We start from the raw sequence: 19,442 nt of genomic DNA on the forward strand, positions 1-19,442 counted from the left end.
TAATTTCTGTAGCCCCTTTAGACATTTTGGTACATGTGATGTAAGTTCAATCAGGAAGAGTCATAGTCATAGATTCATAGTTAGTAGGTGGAAGAATTTTGAGAAGGGAAAAGGACTATAAATATTGGGCATCTGATGAGATTGTTGTGGGGTTGGTACTTAAATTTATCCTACGTCTGCAACATTTGGGGTATGTGATGATCGGAACCGTCCATCTTATGTGTCTCTAGTAGATCATCCCACTTGTATGGGTTAACTATAGGCTCTCTTCACTTCTTTTCCCCTGAAAGGAAAGGAAAGGATTTCATTTTCCTTTCCTTTTCAGGTGACATGGCAGAAGGAAAATGAATCCAAAGGAAAAGACTTTGTTTTCCCTGGAAAGCCTCTTTCCGATATATTTAATCGGAAATCAAATCTCAAGTAACAAGGAAAAAGTCAATTTCCACATCATTTTTAGCTTTTAAATAAAAAATTCCACATCTGATAATAGTTTTCCTTGGAAAATAAGTGGTGAACACAGAAATTCTATCTTTTCGAGGTCTTGTCATGGAAAAAAGGCTGTTTTCTAGGGAAAACAGCACCAGGGAAAAGAAGTGAACAGAGCCATAGGAAAAAGATCCTAGTTTCTCAATCAATGTATGCCAGTATCAGTTATTGAGATGTTTCGAAACAATTCCTAAGAAAAACCCTTCGATTGAGATCATCCATTCAGTGTCAGACTATACTCATATATGAATGGCCTCATAGCTCACCGCATTACATACAAACTGCTTGAGTTGGGTAATTTAGAAAATTACAAGGGGCAAGGTAGACTGAAAAAAAGTGGTATCCCAATTCTTTCCAATCCTAGCAAATTTGAGACAGTTGCATGGTTTAGGTAGGGCATATGCCCAATGAATATCATTTAGCTAATTTATAGAAGGGGAGGGGGTCTTGAATATGCCATTGTGTGTACGCATAGATGTATAATAAATGAGTAAATTAAGCTGTGACACATTATGAAATAATTAAAATACCATTCTTTAAAACCTTAGTTTTGAATTCTTGCCGATTAAATATTTTTCGTCCATAACTTTTTTGTATTTTTTATTACCTCTTTCATATTTTTTTAATCCGGATTTTATCTAGTGACCCGGGGTGGCACATGAAATTTTCTTTATAGAAATAAAAGAATTACAAGAGGAGGACAAGCCACCTTATTTCTGGAACCCAACCAAAATACTAAAGAAATCCACAACAGAACCACATCAGAATATAAATTTATTATCTATGTTGGGGGATTCCATGTGAAAGCAAAGATCCCACATTGGAAAGATAAAGAGGTGTGAATGGGCTTATAAGGGCTTGGGCACCCTCCCCTTAACGGCTAGCTTTTAAGGGTGAATTCTACCGGCCCCAGCAATCTAACTAGATAATTAGGAATACTGGGCCAATCACATATAACAACTCCCTCTTGTGTCTTTTATTTCACAGCTGCCTACAAACCCTAACGGCTGGCGTTACTGACATGCATTTTATTAACAAGAACAATCCCTTTAATCATGTCTCTTGCATCCCTACTGGTTTTGTCAACTCTTTCATTGGGTCCAAGCTCGACCAATTGATCCCTCAGGAAGAGGAGGAGAAGTTTTGATTTTCAAATGTACTTTTCATTAATCCAAAAAGGAACATCAGGTTTTTGTAAGGACAACAAAAGGTTCCTATCTAACAGAAGAATGACAAACTTTGGTTGGTTGTTCCGAAGAAGTCAAGGTATTTTGAATTGTTTGTTAACATTACTAAAGGTAACACCGTAACAACTCTTAGGTGATTTTAACATTAGATCTTGGACATATGATAGTTCCAAAACAAGTCTTTTTAGAATGATGATCTTTTTGTTTATGGTAGCGGTTACGAACCCACATCAGTTCACATTGTGATTGATCTTCTTAGAGAGAAGATTAGCCTCACGATACACTTCAAGGGAAGGATCAGTCCTCTTTATGTGTGCATTGACCTGGTTTTGAGTTTGAAATTCTCTATTGATTTGAAAAGTGGTTGATAACAAGTCATTTATACAAAATAAAACCACTTGGCAACCAAAGACCCAATTCTAATAAAACTCGTAAAGATTAGGATCAACTAACCCTTACCCATAATCATTATCATAAAGAGTCCTGCTAACTCTAAAAACTAAAACAATATTCCTGATATCCTAGGTACATAACAATAGCTTGCTCTGGTTCTCTTCTGCAACATTCATGTTTGAGTCAGTCATACACTTTACACAGAATATGGGAATGATAGAGATCAATCTGCAACTCAAACAATGATAGACTCCAAACTAGGTCACTTTAGTGAAGAGAAACATCAAAAGCAACACCTCCTACGACAATACATTAACAGCAACACCAAACTAGCAACCAAGACCTAAATGATAGCGACAATTTGGGCGACCCAAGGGCCAAGGCTACCACAAGCTCCAAAAAAACAAGCCCAGGCCCTAGATAGCCATCATTCATGAAGATTGATACGGCCAACAGTGTCATTGACAGTCTCAAATTCCCTAAGTGGTGACAATGTAATTATAAAATGGGTGGAAATATCGACTCTCATACTCATCTATCTATGGTTGTAAGTCTCTAATTTGTAAAATATATCTCAATTAGTCATAAAAATCATGAAATGGCAAAAAAAAAAATTAACCTTTTAAAATTATGAAATATTTAGTAATTTTTTACGAGATAAGAGATATTCTGATCAATTTTCATGGAATAAGGGTCTTTTGGTTATTTTCTATTAGACAGGGATACTTTAGTTATTTTTTTCATGAGATATGGGTATTTAAGTCATTTTAATGAGAAGAGTACTTCAATTGTTTTTCATGAGATGCGGGTATTTTTGTCATTTACCGTAAAATATGGATCATGGAGCGGAATCCTATAAGAAAATAACAAAAAATAGAAAATAAAAGAAAGAAAATGTGTTTTTGTGTGTGTGGTTGTGAGAGAGAGAGCTTACCTTCACTATCCAAACAAGGAATTTGCTAGGCAATTTCGAGGAAAGCCATTTCTCAGCTCACTTTTGAACAGAGAAAAACCACCTCAGATGAATTAAATGAATAAGAAAAAAAATCTGGTAAGACGTGAACTCGTGTGGCTGCTCTCTCGTGCAAAAGTGAGCTGTGAAAAAGGCTCTCCAAGAAATTGCCTAGCAAATCCCTCAAAACAATCATTGTTAAGAGGGAATTGCTAGCGCAAAAAGCTTTTCGCGGCTGGTCTGTCGCACGTCAGACCAGCCACCTCATGAATGAAGACAAAAGCTGTTGTCTCCATTCACGAGGTGGCTGGTCTAAAGTATGACAGACCAGCCATGAAAAGCCTTTTGCGATGGACCTTAGCAAATCCCTTGTTAAGATATGACAATAATCAACCTTTGGTCCCACATAATATGTGTGTATGGTCAAGAACATTGATTTGGTAGATCCACATGTGGCTGCCTATATGATCCTACTCACAAGCCACATGGATGCCTTATTTGTAGTATCAACAATGACAACCATAGATAATTTAGCTTCTTCCAGTGGGTTCCTAAAAGGTGTCTTATTAGAAAGGTTCCACTATAACTCAATTATGGCAGGAGCAATTGCAATGTGCTATACACATGTGATGTGACATACATGTGGCTTATTAGAAAGGTTCCACTCTAATTCAATTATGGCAGGAGCAATTGCAATGTGCTATACACATGTGATGTGACATACATGTGGCCTAGAGCCACCTCTCTTTCCATTTTCCTTTTTATGTTTGTAGGGGGGGAAAATCCTTAGATTTACTTATTCTGCGAAATGCCTTTTGCCATGGACGCTAGCAAATCCATTGTATATATTTAAACCACATTATAATGAGTAGAAATGACATTTACACCCTCTTTTCAGCATTTCATCTTTTGTTTGTCTTTTCTTACAAGTGAAGCCATTTTCAGAAAAAGACAAACACAAGGATGTGAAAATGCAGCCATTTTAGGAAAAATAACTTAGGGGGTGGAAGTATCAATTTTCTATTCGAAAATATATAATAACATGAATAATGCCAGTTGCAGATGCAAGGTTTATAATTGCACCCAAACCATTCAAACACAAATAAATTTTTAAATATGTTTTAGATGCTTTGGCATAGCCCTTTCTCATGTTATTTCAAATTGCTTACATGTCTGTTTTCAGGGGGGGGGAAATCAAAGCTGCTCGAAACCAGATTGATGCTGTTGTAAATCAACTCTACAAAAGCCCCACTCTACTTTTCTATGCTCTGAGAGAACAACAACATTACTAGAGAATGGGCTTCAAATTCAAAGACATGAAAAATAACTTGCTCACCAAACCATAAAAGCATTGGGATAAAAATTACAAAGCAGTTTTATATCAGAAATAATTGCAGAGGTCCTCACAATGGAACTTTCAATCGTACACATTTACCAAAACAGAACAAAATTTACAGACTTTACTGATGGAGAAAAGCAATGGGGTAATGGAAGCAATTTATACAGACTTTATTGATGGAGAAAAAGAATGGTGTAATGAAATCTCTGTCATAACCAAAAGAGAGTATTATCAGAGAGATGTCACCACTCCCTTGCAGCAGAATTCAGTAAAAAGGGTAAAATAATGAATGAGATGAGTTCCAGTTTGATCAGAACGATGCCCAGCAGGAAGTACAGTATGCATTTTTGAGAAAATGGATTGGGAAGTCAGAATGTACAAAATGTGTGTATGGATTGGTACTGTACAAAGTTCTTTATCCATCTCAGCACGTTCTACGCATGATTCTCTTCTTGACTCTTAAAATTTTTTGCCGCTGATGGAAAAAAAAAAAACGCAGAAGAAAGTTGGTGAAGCCATACAAGAAAAAAAACACATATCTAAATCAATGACGACTGAGATTTAATGAGTGTAATATGATTTTGTAATACAAAAATGGAGTTTGATTTTAGTGTATCTCATGATCATCAGAATGCATCACAATTGACAAGAACAACTTCTTACTGTATTCAAATATTTCACCGGAAGAGCATTTATGGTTGCAAAACATCTCATATAATACAAGTTATGAGCCTAAATATATGTTCACTTGTCCAATGATTAATTAGTGATATTTCAAATTAGGGATTTGCTAAGGTCCATCGCAAATGGCATTTCGCGGCTGGTCTGTCGCATGTCAGACCAGCCACCTCATGAATGAAGACAACAGCTTTTGTCTCCATTCACGAGGTGGCTGGTCTGGCGTGCGACAGACCAGCCGCGAAATGCCTTTTGCGATGGAGGCTAGCAATTCCCTTCAAATTATTCTGTCATACTGGTAATTTCTTCTATGATATGAGTTCAACTGTACATTATATACACAACAAACATTCATTCTTAATTACGCATCATTTTATTTACAGTTTTCTCCTAGCATGGGAGGTGAATGGCATTTTTTATGGGATTACTGCAAAGTAGTAGTTCGGATTTGTCATTATAATTTCCATATATTCAGTCCCCTGTGATAATATCAGGACTCCTTGCTGCATATCAGAGAATTTTGCAATCTGCAAATCTTTGACAGCAGCCAACAAACAACTGTGCGGACTACATCTAACAGTGCTTATATGGAAAATTCTGCTATCTGCAAATTTTTGACAACAGCCAATGCAAAATCTTGCAGACTACAGCTACTGCATTGTGTCGTTCTCTTATTTCCTACTATAACATGCCCAACCTTGAACTGCCTTAAGGCCCAGAGATCACCATATAATTATACTGATCACAGCATTAACAGTGCCCCTGGCATTCCCAAAGGTGTCATGTCCATCTTCCAATTGTATTAAGCTTTAGTTTTCACACTTCAATTTTATCAGCATGGACTCCACATAATATTATTCCCTTCAACACAAATTTTGATGCCTTCGTCGTTGTTAATTCAAGAATATTACTCACCAGTGGTCAGCAGATGGTGTTGTTTGTCCAGAGCGCACGAAATCAATGGTCAGAGAAATCTGCAGCCTTCATTCAATTGAGTTGTAGACTCTACAGCTTTCTCTGCATCTAATTAGTTTTTTTGCATTTTTATCATGTCTACATAAATCTATGGAACCATCCAACTTTTCTATAACTTCCAAGGCTTCTCTTCAGTTAGCACTTGGCATCCATTGAAAAAAACATTGATAATCATCATACTATAGAAGTGAACTCTTACTCTTCAATTCCCAGATATAAATGCAGTCACACCAGAGCAAGCGCCGAAATGACATTATGTTTCCACTCCTCCAAGGTCCCTTGGATTCATTAATTACCATAACTTCCTAATCAAAGTGGAACTTGAAACCATGCTTATAGGCTTTGAAATTCCTGCAGGGTTTCTTTGAAAGTCCATAGATTATGCAACAGACCTCTTGATACCAGGATTTCCTGCTCATCTTATCTTCTTGAGAAAAGCTTCCTAGTCATGAATGGGGCCTTTCCGACCAATTTTGGTTTCAGCTGGCATCAATTCGAAAATGGGATGGGAGACATTGAACCTTAAGGCTTTATCTACTCTTTTACGCTCATCGAAATTGTTGGATGGAAGATCGGGAGAAGAGAAAGAGAGGAATAGTCGAGAGAGCGGAGAAAAAGAAAAATGAGAGAGTTAAACAGGCCCACTCACCAATATGATTTATATATAGGTGTACAGCTTGCTAGGGTTATACATAGTGAAATGACTAGTATACCCTCAGACTGATATACAAACAACATAACTCATCCAACACTCCCGCTCAAGCTAGAGTGTATATATCATACATTCCCAGATTGTTACAAAAATCACTCAACTTTGCCCTTCATATCACCCAAATGATCTCCTGATCAAGTAAATACAGTGCATATTTGACCCTTCCCATTCTTCTCGCGAATAAAATGGCAATCTACTTCAATGTGCTTAATCCTCTCATGAAACACTGTGTTTGAGGCAATATGGACTGTTGTTTTATTATCAGCGTACAACAATGTTGTAGACAAGTTTTTTTTTTACACTCAACCTAGTATTTCTTTGTTAGAAGAGGAGCATTCTTTTCAAGATGGTGTTTAGAGTTTGTCACTTTCTTCATAACAAGGGAAATTTAAAGATGGCCAGTCGGATGTTGATTATGATGCCAAAGATAATTACTCACTTTCCATGATTTATTAAGGACTTTGCTTCATTGATTACTTCGTATATGTCAGATTGTCACAAGCTTACTATGATTAGTAGTACTCCCTCTCTTCTTGTATGGAAAAATGTTGGAGCCAAATGAAGCAAGAAAAGTTCATGAACAAGCACATAATTCAGCAAAGAAGATTTGGGAGAAGAAAAGGATCAATAGAAGCCAAAAGTTAAGAGTGATAAGACAAAGAGTCATGTCATTTACTTGGACTTACGGCCTTTGTTTGTCTGAACTCTGAAAAAACTGGGAAGTTGTGACATTACGATGATTTTAGTGATAACATTTGTGTAAAGTGAAAGTAGGCATCAGTGGGCCTTATCAGAGACTAATGTTAATTGTGTTTTTGCAGGTAAATGTTTGAATCTTTCCAATTTTGGATGTTCCTACAACTTTAAAAAGATGTGTTTGAGTTTAAATGGAAACTTGACAAAAGATTGGAGTTTAAAATATTGGAGCTTAGAATTGCTTTAAAGAAGAGTCTAGACAATTTTAGATAATTTTTTGAAAGTTCCCAACTAGAAAAAACATAGCGGGGCATGTTTATTGGGTAGCACCATGAAATTCACCTATACTATTATAAAAACAACATGAAATTCACTTTCTAATTTTATTTTGGGTCTTAGTAAAATAGCAATGTGTTTTTTTACGTGAATCAAAGGGCGGAAAATAATCCCAAATCAATGGCAGGATTATTTATAAAGTATATATATAAATAGCAAGCAACTAATTTTAGTTTATCGCTTTTGAGCTGGATGGATAAAATTTTAATGTAGTTCTTTCTCCCTAGTACTATTTTTCACAATTCAATTGGTTTGTTTGTCAAATTCTTAAATTCTCTAGTAAGTTTTCTACTTCTGGATTCCTAGTAGATCATTTGCATCACTCAAAAGCTTAACCTTGAGGAAACAATATTGAAACTTGGGTCCAATGGGTATCAAACTATCAACAGGATTATCAATAAAGATGTTAGGCAACTTGTTTTTTCTCTCATTGCTTCATTAGCCTTTTACGTATGCCAAGCAAGTTGAGGGAGAACCATTAGTTATGGCCTTGAAAGGAATTATCAACTTTTCTAATCATTGTTTGGTGTGTTTCTAGAGTGAACAGCACAACTTACATGCTTAAAGAAAGCCAGTCTTAACTGAGGTATGTGTCGTGTTCTCCCAATTTTCTAGGTCTTCCAATCTAATACAGTGAATGCTGTTCCTGTTTCTTCTGTCATCAGAGAAAATTGGTCTCACATAAAATGATCCAGTTACTTAGGATCATCAAGCAGTCCCGTCTCACATTTACAGATCCATATCAAGTCCTTAAGTAGTATGTGCTATAAACAGTCCAGGATAGATAGATAAATGTAAGTTAAGGGTAACATATCCGGTACTTGATTTCTATTAACATGTAGTTCTGAATTTTCTTTAGTTGTATGGCCATTTTTAAGTTTTACATGGATTAACAATATAAGGATATTCTCATACATTTCTAGAACTTATGAACAATTATTATAGGTAATTTATCTCTCTCTCTCTCTCTCTCTCTCTCTCTCTCTCTCTCTCTCTCTCTCTCTTTATATATATATATATATATATATATATATATATATATATGAGGAATAAGATTGTACGCTCGACCGTACCTAAAGTTAGGTACGGTAGAGTGCCAAATCACATGGGTCCCACATTTTTGGTGAGCATCTAAACCATTCATTTGCAAGGCCCCATCATAGATAGGGTGCATACCAAAAATCAGCTCCATAGGATCATCCTAACCCATCCATTTGTGGAGGCCAAAATGGACAGACAGTGTTTGTCCACAAATCTGCCCATTTTGGCCTCCAGTTTTGGAGAGGTTAGGATGATTCAATGGTGCTGATTTTTGGTATGCACCCTATCTATGATGGGGCCTTGCAAATGAATGGTTTAGATGCCCACCAAAAATGGGGGACCCATGTGATTTGGCACTCTACCGTACCTAACTTTAGGTACGGTCGAGCGTACAATCCTTTTCCTCTATATATATATATAGTTCTGAATTTTCTTCAGTTGTATGGCCATTTTTAAGTTTTACATGGATTAACAATATGAGGATATTCTTATACATTTCTAGAATTTATGAACAATTATTAAAGTGTCTGTCCATTTTCCACTCCAACTTTGATTGGGTTAGGATGATCTTATAGGGCTGATTTTTGGTACACACCCTATCCATGGAAGGGCCTTCCAAATGAATGCTTTGGATCCCCAAAAAATGTGGGCCACATGTGTTTTCGAGCATGTGCTTAAATAAGTTTATCTAAGCACGTGCTTAGAAACACTTTTCTCATATATATATATATATATATGTTAAGGAGAAGAAGTTAATTATCTCAACTCAACAAAGCCTTTGTCCCAAACTAGTTGGGGTAGGCTAAATGAATCCTTTAAAAAAAATTCATGAAGAAGGTAAAAGGAATCTACCCGGCCTAATCCTAGTTCTAGTTGGGTTAATTATCTATAATTATATTTAAGAAAACAAAATCTATAACATAATTCTTAACAATATTAAAAAAATATATATCGGGCTTATTTGAAACTGAAATTTCACCCGAAATCCCAAAATTTCGGGCGAAATTCTATACTTGCTAAAAAAATGCCATTTTTTGGGACGAAATTTCGGCAATTCCGTACGAAATTTGGTAACCGAATAAAAAAAATTAATATTTTATCGCAAATTTCGCTGAAATTCCCTAAATTAACGAAATTTCAACGGTTTCGGTTTCAGAACGTTTCGGTATCGGTAATTTAGGATTTCGGTCGAAATTTAAAACCATGGTTACGAGGGAGAAAGAGGCTTGAATTTAGGTGCACGCGCGGTAATGGGACATAACATCAGCAATTGCTTGTTTTGATAAAGGCACTCCAAACTGTATTTCGTTTATTTTGATAATGGCACTCCATACTCTATTAAGCTCCTTGTAAACTCATTAGAGTGTCAATATTGAAACAAGAGTGTGGGTATCTGATGATGCCGAAATCTGGATGCACGACCTAGGGATGCAGAGCTTCGATCTGTGATGGTCCTGCGCTAGCAAAAAAAGTGTTAGGGCCCCCGAGTTGTGGCTCCGAGGGACCACTCCGATGCTCAAGTTAGAAATCGGCACCACAAGAACAAAACAAGAGGAAGAAGAAGATGGAGTGAGCTACGGATTACCAGAGAGAATGCCTATTATTTAAAGGTTGGGGGGTCCTTTAACAACTTTGAGGAAACTTGCCTCGATAGGAGTCTTTCTTTAATGGGCAATTCCCTTGGGAGATAAACACCGGGTTTCCTTATGGAAATCGGTTTCTATAATGGCAACCGTCTTTTAAGGAAAAGTTTCCTTCCTCCGTGGGGAGTCTCTCTTAGTAGAGCTTGCCTTTTTGGAGACGTTATTCCGGAGATGAGGGAAAATCTTTCTAGATTATTCTCGATAGATGAAGAGTCCGGTTGCTAATCTGAAGGTTGTGCCACGTGCCGACCATCCGAGGGAGGTACCGATTTTACCCGCAACATATTGCCCCCCGACTCCCTTAAGCCATGATTAGGCATCATCGGGCCCAAGCTCGACCAATTGATCCATCAGGAAGAGGAGGAGAAGTTTTGATTTTCAAATGTACGTTTCTTTAATCCAAAAAAGGAACATCAAGTTTTAGTTCGATCAATGGTTAAGGCTTTGGCCTTCAACCTTGAGGTCGGAGGTTCCATCCCAGCTTACCTACCTAAAAAAAACATTGGATCGTGGACATATGATGGTTTCAAAACGAGTCTTTTTAGAATAAGGATTTCTTGTTTTATGGTAGCTTTTACGAACCCACATCAGTTCATAGCGTGATTGATCTTCTTAGAGGGAAGATTAGTCTTCGACCCACTTCAAGGAAAGGGTCAGTCTTCTCAAGTGTGCATAGACACGGTTTTGGGTTTGAAATTCTCTATTGATTTGGAAAATGTTTTTTTTTTTTTCAATGGTCTGATTTGAAAAATGGTTGATTACAAGTTATTTATACCAAATAAAACCACTTGACAACCAAACACCCAATCTAATAAAACTCATAAGGGATTTAATAGCGTCCATAGCAAAAGGCATTTCGCAGATGGTCTGTCGCATGTCAGACCAGCCGCAGAGGCTCACTTTTGTAGATTTTGCCATCATTCACTCTGTGGTTGGTCTGACATGTGACAGTCCATATGCATCATTAGCAAATCCCTTATCATAAAGAGTCCTATTTACTAAAAACTAAAACAATATGATACCCTAGATACGTAACACTAGTTTGCTCTAGTTCTCTTCCGCAATATTCATGATTGAGTTACCCATACACTTCACAACGAATATGGGAATGATAGAGATCAATCTGTAACTCAAACAATGATAGACTCCGTCGCTTTTAGCAAAGAGAAATAACAAAAGCAACACCTCCAACAACAATAAATTAACAGCGACACCAAACTAGCAAACCCAAGGCTACCCCAAGCTCCAAAAAACATGCCCAAGCCCTAGATAGCCATCATTAGCGAACACCCATATACAAAGTCGGTTGACGAAGATTGATACAGCCAACAATTTCATTGACAGAGTCTCAAACTCCCTAGTGCTGCATGCCCAATGTAATATAAAAGGGTGGCAATATCGACTACCATACTTGTAAGCATGGTTTTAAATTTCGGTTTCGGTATGCATTTCAGCCCTCACCGAAACCGAAATTTTGGCTGGAGTCCTCTCACCATTCAAAAATAATATTTTATTTATTAGCAAATTTCGGACTAATACTATATATTATTAGGAAATTTTAGATTTTTGGGTTTAAAAATTTGAGATTTCGCCCATTTCAGTCGAAATCCAAAATTTCGGATGAAATTACCAAAAATTAGTGAAATCCAATGCCATTTTGTGTATTGTGGATTTCGGATTTCGGTCGAAATTTAAAACGATGCTTGTAAGTCTCCAATCTGTAAAGTATATCCCAATTAGTCATAAAAATCATGAAATGGCAAAAAAGATTTAACTTTTTAAAATTATGGAATTTGCTAGGCAATTTCGCCGAAAGCCACTTCGCAGCTCAGTTTTGAACAGAGAAGAACCAAGATGAATTAAATGAATAAGAAAAGAATCTGGTAAGACGTGAATTCGTGTGCCTGCTCTCTCATGCAAAAGTGAGATGCGAAGAAGGCTTTCCAAGAAATTGCCTAGCAAATCCCTCCAAACAATCACTGTTCTGTTAAGATATGACAATAATCAACCTTGGGTCCCACATAATATGTGTGTATGGTCAAGAACATATATTGATCTGGTAGATCCACATGTGGTGGCCTATATGATCGTAATCACAAGCCACATGAATGCCTTATTTGTAGTATCAACAATGACAACCATATATAATTTAGCTCTTCTAGTGGGTTCCTAAAAGGTGTCTTATCAGATCATGGTTCTGCTATAATTCAATTATGGCGTGAGCAATTGCAATGTGCCAGACACATGTTACATGCGGTAAGGGCCATGGTGTGATTTGGTTATGAAGCTCGTCAGCTTCGCATGGATCAAATTCGCATGCACTTGTCACTTGTGGCATCTCTGAACAAAGTGATTGCAATCCCTCTCCATCGTACAGGAGTAATATCCTAGGCGAAGTGTTTTTTTGGCAAGCCTGTGCCCAACGTTGGAAGTCTTCCTTGAGCGTGATTCTCCTTTTCTGGTCTGTCTTCTTTTGTCTCACATTACTATACGCACGGGGCTTTTGGTATTTAGGGACTAGTTGCTCTAGTTGGTAAGTCACCTTCCTCTTCCGGGCGCAGCAGTTCGGGTTCCAGTTGCCCTTCTAGTTAAGGGGTGTAGGCACTACCGGTAGAGGTAGCAATCATTCTTTGCCATCTCACACCGCCTGGTGATATGCATTCTCTCAGAAGTAGTCAAATATAGAGAAATGTATGCAGCCTTACTTGTTGCACCCTAAACATGAGAAAGGTACCTTTCTCATGTTATTTCACAAATTGCTTACATTTCTGTTTTTTGGGGGAAAATGCAAACCTGCTCGAAACCAGATTGATGCTGTTGTAAATCAATTCTACAAAAGCCACAATATACTTTACTTTGCTTTGAGAGAACCACAACATTACTCGAGAATGCGAACCATCAAAGCATTGGGATGAAAAATACAAAGCAGTTTTATATCAGAAATAGTGGCAGAGGTCCTCACAATGGAACTTTCAATCGTACACATTTACCAAAATTGAACAAAATTTACAGGCTTTATTTTCTTTGACGGAGAAAAGTAATGGGGTAATGGAAGCAGTTTATGCAGACTTTATTGATGCAGAAAAAGAACGGTGTTTGATCAGAACGATGCCCAGCAGGAAATTCAGTATGCATTTTTGAACAAATGGATTGGGAATGCAGAATGTACAGAATGTGTGCGTATGGATCCATATTGTACAAATACACGTAAAGTTCTTCATCCATCTCAGCACATTCTATTCAGGATTCTCTTCTGGACTCTCAAAACTTTTTGCCACTGATGAAAAAAAAACCACAGAAGGTTGGTGAAGCCATACAAGAAAAGAAACACAAACCTAAATCAATGATGGCTGAGATTTAGATGGGCATAATATGATTTTGTAATACAAAAATGGAGTTTGATTAGTGTGAGTCATGATCATCAGAATGCATCACAATTGACAACAACAACATCCGACCCTATTCAAATATTTCACCAAAAGAGCATTTATATATGGTTGCACGGCATCTCATATAATACAAGTTATGAACCTAAATATATGTCCACTTAGCCAATGATATATTAGTGATATTTCAAATTATTCTGTCATATTCTGGTAATTTGTTGTGTTTGACATGTGTTCAACTGTACATCATATACACAGCAAACATTCATTCGTAATTCACATTACACGCATCATTTTATTCACAGTTTTCTCCTAGTATATGAGGTGAATGGCATTTCTTATGGGATTACTGCAGTGATAATATCAGGACTCCTTGCTGCATCAGAGAATTTTGCCGTCTGCAAATATTTGACAGTAGCCAACACAAAACTGTGCAGACTACAGCTAATCCAGAATATATATATATATATATATATATATATATATATATATATATATAGAGAGAGAGAGAGAGAGAGAGAGAGAGAGAGAGAGAGAGAGAGAGAGAGAGAGAGAGAGAGAGAGAGAGAATTTTGCAATCTGCCAATCTTTGACATCAGCCACTACAAATTGTACAGAGTACAGCCACTGTACTGTGTCACTTTCTTATTTCCTACGATAACATGTCCAACCTTGAACTGCCTTAAGGCCCAAAGATCACCATAGAATTATACTGATCACACATTTGTCAGTGCCCCTGGCATTGCCCCAGGGTCACTTGTCCATCTTCCAATTGCATTAGGCTTTAGTTTTCACACTTTAATTTATTCAGCATGGACCCTACATAATATTATTCCCAGACACACCCTCTATTATTCTTCCAATTCTGATGCATTCAACATTGTCGATTTAAGAATATTACTCTCTAGTGGTCAACAGAGAGCATTGTCTGTCCAGATCACACAAAATCAATGGTCAGATAGATCTTCAGTCTTCATTCAACTGAGTTGTAGACCTCTACAACTTTCTCTGCATCTAATTAGGCTTTTTGCCTTTTCTTCATGTCTACGTAAATCTATGGAACCATCCAACTTTACTATATTTGACAAGGACTCTCTTCAGTTAGCACTTGGCTTCCATTTAAAAAACCATTGATAATCATCATACTATAGAAATGAAACCAGGCTTATGGGCTCTGACCATTCTCGCTGGGCTTCTTTGCAAGTCTATAAATTATGCAACAGACCTCTTGAATACCAGGATTTCCGGCTCATCTTATATCTTCTGGAGAAAAGCTCCCTATTCATGAATGGAGCCTTAACGACCAATTTTGGTCTCAGCTGGAATCAGTCGAAATTGAGCGGGAGAAATTGAACCTTAGGGTCTTATCCACTCCTTTACACTCATCGGAATCAATAGAATTGAACATCTCCGGCCTTACCTAATAACCAGCAGTTTGCACAACTCTTGGCTTTAAGAATCAGTCTGAATCTTGTATACACCACACTGAGTTACTTTTCATGCCAGTTACAAATTCTAGAAGACACTGATGATATCATCGGTCCCATTATAGTCGCAGTGGGTCATGATCACTGGCAGCCAAGTGTCAGAAGGACTTCTCCGTTTATGAGACGATAATGAGATATCTCTCTGAAACTAACTGTAAGAATTACCCATCCTCACTGCTCACCAATTTTTGAGTCTCAACAGGAGATCACTTCTGAATTATAAACCTCATTGATCTGGGAATGGTATCGCTTCTGAATTATAAGCCTCACTGAATTGGAAATGGTGTTATCATTTCCTCTCATGAATAATGAATACCCTCATCAAAGTACCTTATCAGCTAATCTAAACTGCTATTTCAGTTTGGTATAGGATCTTAGCTTAGTTTATAAAGAGATCAAAGCTTTTCATTGGGAAGAAAAGAGGTAAGAATTAAGATTAAGATTCATCCAGTTGCATAAAAAAACCTGCCATTCATAAATAAAAGGAAGTTGGATTTTAGATGGTTGAAAGGATTTGACATATTGTCCTATATTGATGGTTTTAACTGGTACTGTGTGCATATCTAAAAATGGCAAAACATTGCAAACAGTCAATTGCATTGTTAATAAGTACGGAATTACTAGGCTACTAGCTCACATCTCGGGCAAGTAGGCATTGAAGTCTCCTTGACTTTTCTTAAGAGATGGGAGGAGATGAAGTTTGGCTCAACCTTTGACTAGGTAAGGAGCTCTTAGAACAACCATGAAGGCCACTATGAATATCAGTGATGATTCAATGGGGTGGGAAGTTCTATATGGACAACAGTTGAAGTATTGATTTTAATAAGGGGGTGGACCCCTCTTCAAAATCTTGCAATTAACAGGCGCTTCAGACTAAGGTGAGGCGTTTCCTACTTATGGTTGATGCTCCGCCGCTTCCAGCCAATTCAGGAGACTAAGATCTGAACCCCAGATGCAGAAAGCTGTCACGAGCTGAAGGCTGGAGAAGCAGAACTCTCAAAAAAGTACAGAGCAAAGTGCTATTATAAATTCAGAACAGATTCAGGGACTATCTTAAGTAATACTATTACTTAAACCAATACAAAAAATAAATAATCTGGTTGGAACGCTTATAGTAATGAGAAAGAAAAAGGTTATCTTAGGATTTTTTAAAAGGGAAATAGACATCCGTGGGCCTTATCAGAGACTAATGTTAATACTTAATAGCGATTTTCTAGGTAAATTCTTGAATCTTTCCAATTTTGGAGGTTCCTACAACTTTAAAAACTTGTGTTTTAGCTTATATGGAAACTTGAGGAAAGATTGGATTTCAGAACTAATACTAGAGCTTAGAATTGCTTAAAAGAAGAGTATGGACAATGTGGATTTTTAGGTAGCAATATGAAATTCACTTTCTAATTTTATTTTGGGTTGTATTAAAATAGCAATGTGTATTTTTTATGTTAATCTAAGGGCAGAAAATAATCCTAAATCGATGACAGGATTATTTATAAAGTATTTTGTTAATAGAGAGCAACTAATTTTAGTTTATCACTTTTGAACCGAATGGATCAAATTTAATGTAGTTCTTTCTCCCTATTACTATTTTGTGCAATTCAATTTATTTTGTTTGTCAAATTCTTCAATTCTCTAGCAAGTTTTCTACTTCTAGATTCCTAGTAGATCATTTGCATCACTCAAAAGCTTAACCTTGAGGAAACAATATTGAAACTTGGGTCCAATGGGTATCAAACTATCAACGGGATTATCAATAAAGATGTTAGGGAGATTGTTTTTTCTCTGATTGCTCTGTTAGGGTGTTGCGTATGCCATGCAAGTTAAGGAAGAACTAATCAAGTTAAGGAAGAGCCATTAGTTATGGCCTTGAAAGGAGTTATCAACTTTATAATCATTGTTTCATGTTCAAGAATGAGTTTCCCATATTTCTAAAGTGAACAGCAAGACTGATATGCTTAAAGAAAGCCAGTCTTCACTGAGTTATGGCTTGTTTTACCAATTTTCTAGGCCTTCCAATCTAATACTGTGAATGCTGTTCCTGTTTCCTTTGTCATAAGAGTAAATTGGTCCCACATAAAAATAAAATGATCCAGTTACTTAGGATCATCAAGCAGTCCCATCTCACATTTACAGATCCATATCAAATCCTTTAGTATGTGATATTAACAGTCCAGTATAGATAGATAAATGTAAGTTAAGGATAACTTATCCGGTACTTGATTTCTATAAACATGTAGTTCTGAATTTATGAGCAATTATTACAGACAATTCATCTCTCTCTGTCTCTGTCTCTCTGTCTCTCTCTCTCTCTCTCTCTCTCTCTCTCTCTCTCTATATATATATATATATATATATATATATATATATATATATATATATTAAGGAGAGGAAGTTAATTATCTATAATTAAATAAAGAAAATAAAATCTATACCAGAATTCTTAACAATATTCAAACAACTGGAAATTATATGTAAAACAGAGGTGCACAGATAGGGAGTTTGAATGAGTGGAAAAAAATGAATACTATAAATAAGCACACCCTCATGGAAAACTAGACTTGGTGAACTCTTGGACAGCTTAAATGCAATAGGAATTGAAGATAATTCCTTGGAATCAGAAAAATCAATGTCCAAGTAAAGAGATACACTAATTCAAGGGGTAAATAATGGTATAAAAGTATAAACACTTGAAGTAAATGAAAAATAAAAAGAAAGGTATAAGCTCACCTTCTGATGATGCTGAGACTACTACAACATGCCTAGCAATATTACCGGGAGGAAGTGGCAATCTTAGGGGACAAAGCTTTCCACGAATCCACGGGTGGCGACAACATACGATTATATCATTAAGCCCGGTTTCCTCCTCCAACTTTTGAGTCAATTCAACCACACTGGTTTCTATGAAAGTGAAGGATTGTTCAGCAATAGCGTCGTCAATGTTACCATTGTCATCGGCAAAAGTAAAGTATATAGTCCGTCCACTAGCCCTGGGTCTTGAACTAGCTGAACCAGTTACACTAACCCTGGGTATTGAACTAGGTGAACCAGTTACACTAGCCCTGGGTCTTGAACTAGGTGAACCAGTTAAAGGAACGGATGACTGCAAAATGGAAAGAAATATAATGACACTATCAGGACAAACTATTTGATGCTAGCGTGTGCTCGACAGAAAACGTGACATTGCAAAATGTACAGAAATATCTTAGAACATGGAATAAATCCTAAGATTTAGGACAGTTTGAACAAGAAGTAAAACAAACCTCTTGTAGTTTAAGTAATATTGGGGACATACGTGCTGACGTTGAAGCTCGATTGACTTCAGATAATGTGGAGTTGGATGGGGAACAAGGAGGCAATCTTGATGACGATGGGAATGGCGATCCTGCTCGTCTTTCCACAATTTCTACTTTCCACAACACCCAATCTTGGGTTGCAAATCTGACAGGGATGTCATGAGTTACAGAGTTTCTCCAAGGAGGAAAACCTCCGTTTGCACGCAGGTATTTCGCATTTCGAGTTCTCAGTCTCACATAAAACCCTTCTTTGATGGGTTCCCATTCAACAGAAGAATCCAGACTTCTTGAATCTGTCTGCACAACTTTTTTTCCTGTCATTCCAAGAAGGAATGGTACATTGGAGGCTTTCAAATATTTATTGTAACAGCTCTTCAGACGGAGACGATTACCATCCTCGATGAATTCAACTGTCCATTTCACACTCCGTAATGAGCCATTACGACCTTGGCAAACTGATATTTCATCACATGCCGCGAGTAGATACTTATCATGGTGACTTCGAAGCCGGACTTCCTTGGCTTGGTGAAAGAGTTCCATTTGTAAATTTCAACACAACACTGGCACAAAACTAACACAGAACAAGAACTCAAAAATGAATAAGAAGAATCAGTTACAATGCAAAGCCATTTTGCAGCAACAGGATTAAAGAAAACAAAAGAAAAACAATGAAATTGAACTGGGACAAATCAAAACAAACCCACATCCATTTCTTTGAAATAAAAAGAGGAACTGGGTCGATAATAATATAGATTTTCACAACCCGGTCAGATGCAACTGTAACATATACTCAAACGAGAGAGAGGCAAAAATCAAGAAAAGGAAATAGAATACAAAAATC

The 19,442-nt window shown here is 36.9% G+C and overlaps 1 protein-coding gene across 1 annotated transcript; it reads right to left on the reverse strand.

Annotated features, from left to right (window-relative positions):
• Positions 1-5,451: 5,451 nt before the first annotated feature.
• Positions 5,452-19,141, reverse strand: LOC143858480 (uncharacterized). The gene is made up of 3 exons (XM_077369127.1): positions 18,569-19,141; positions 18,036-18,408; positions 5,452-5,639 (listed from the first exon to the last, which is right to left on the reverse strand). Exons 1-3 carry the CDS (start codon positions 19,139-19,141, stop codon positions 5,452-5,454), a joined length of 1,134 nt encoding a protein of 377 aa, XP_077225242.1.
• Between the last annotated feature and the right edge of the window lie 301 nt (positions 19,142-19,442).

The sequence above is a fragment of the Tasmannia lanceolata genome, unplaced genomic scaffold (genome assembly GCF_043159265.1).
Source record: "Tasmannia lanceolata isolate RefF3 unplaced genomic scaffold, GAP_Taslan_0.1 ptg000026l, whole genome shotgun sequence".
Lineage (NCBI taxonomy): Eukaryota > Viridiplantae > Streptophyta > Magnoliopsida > Canellales > Winteraceae > Tasmannia > Tasmannia lanceolata.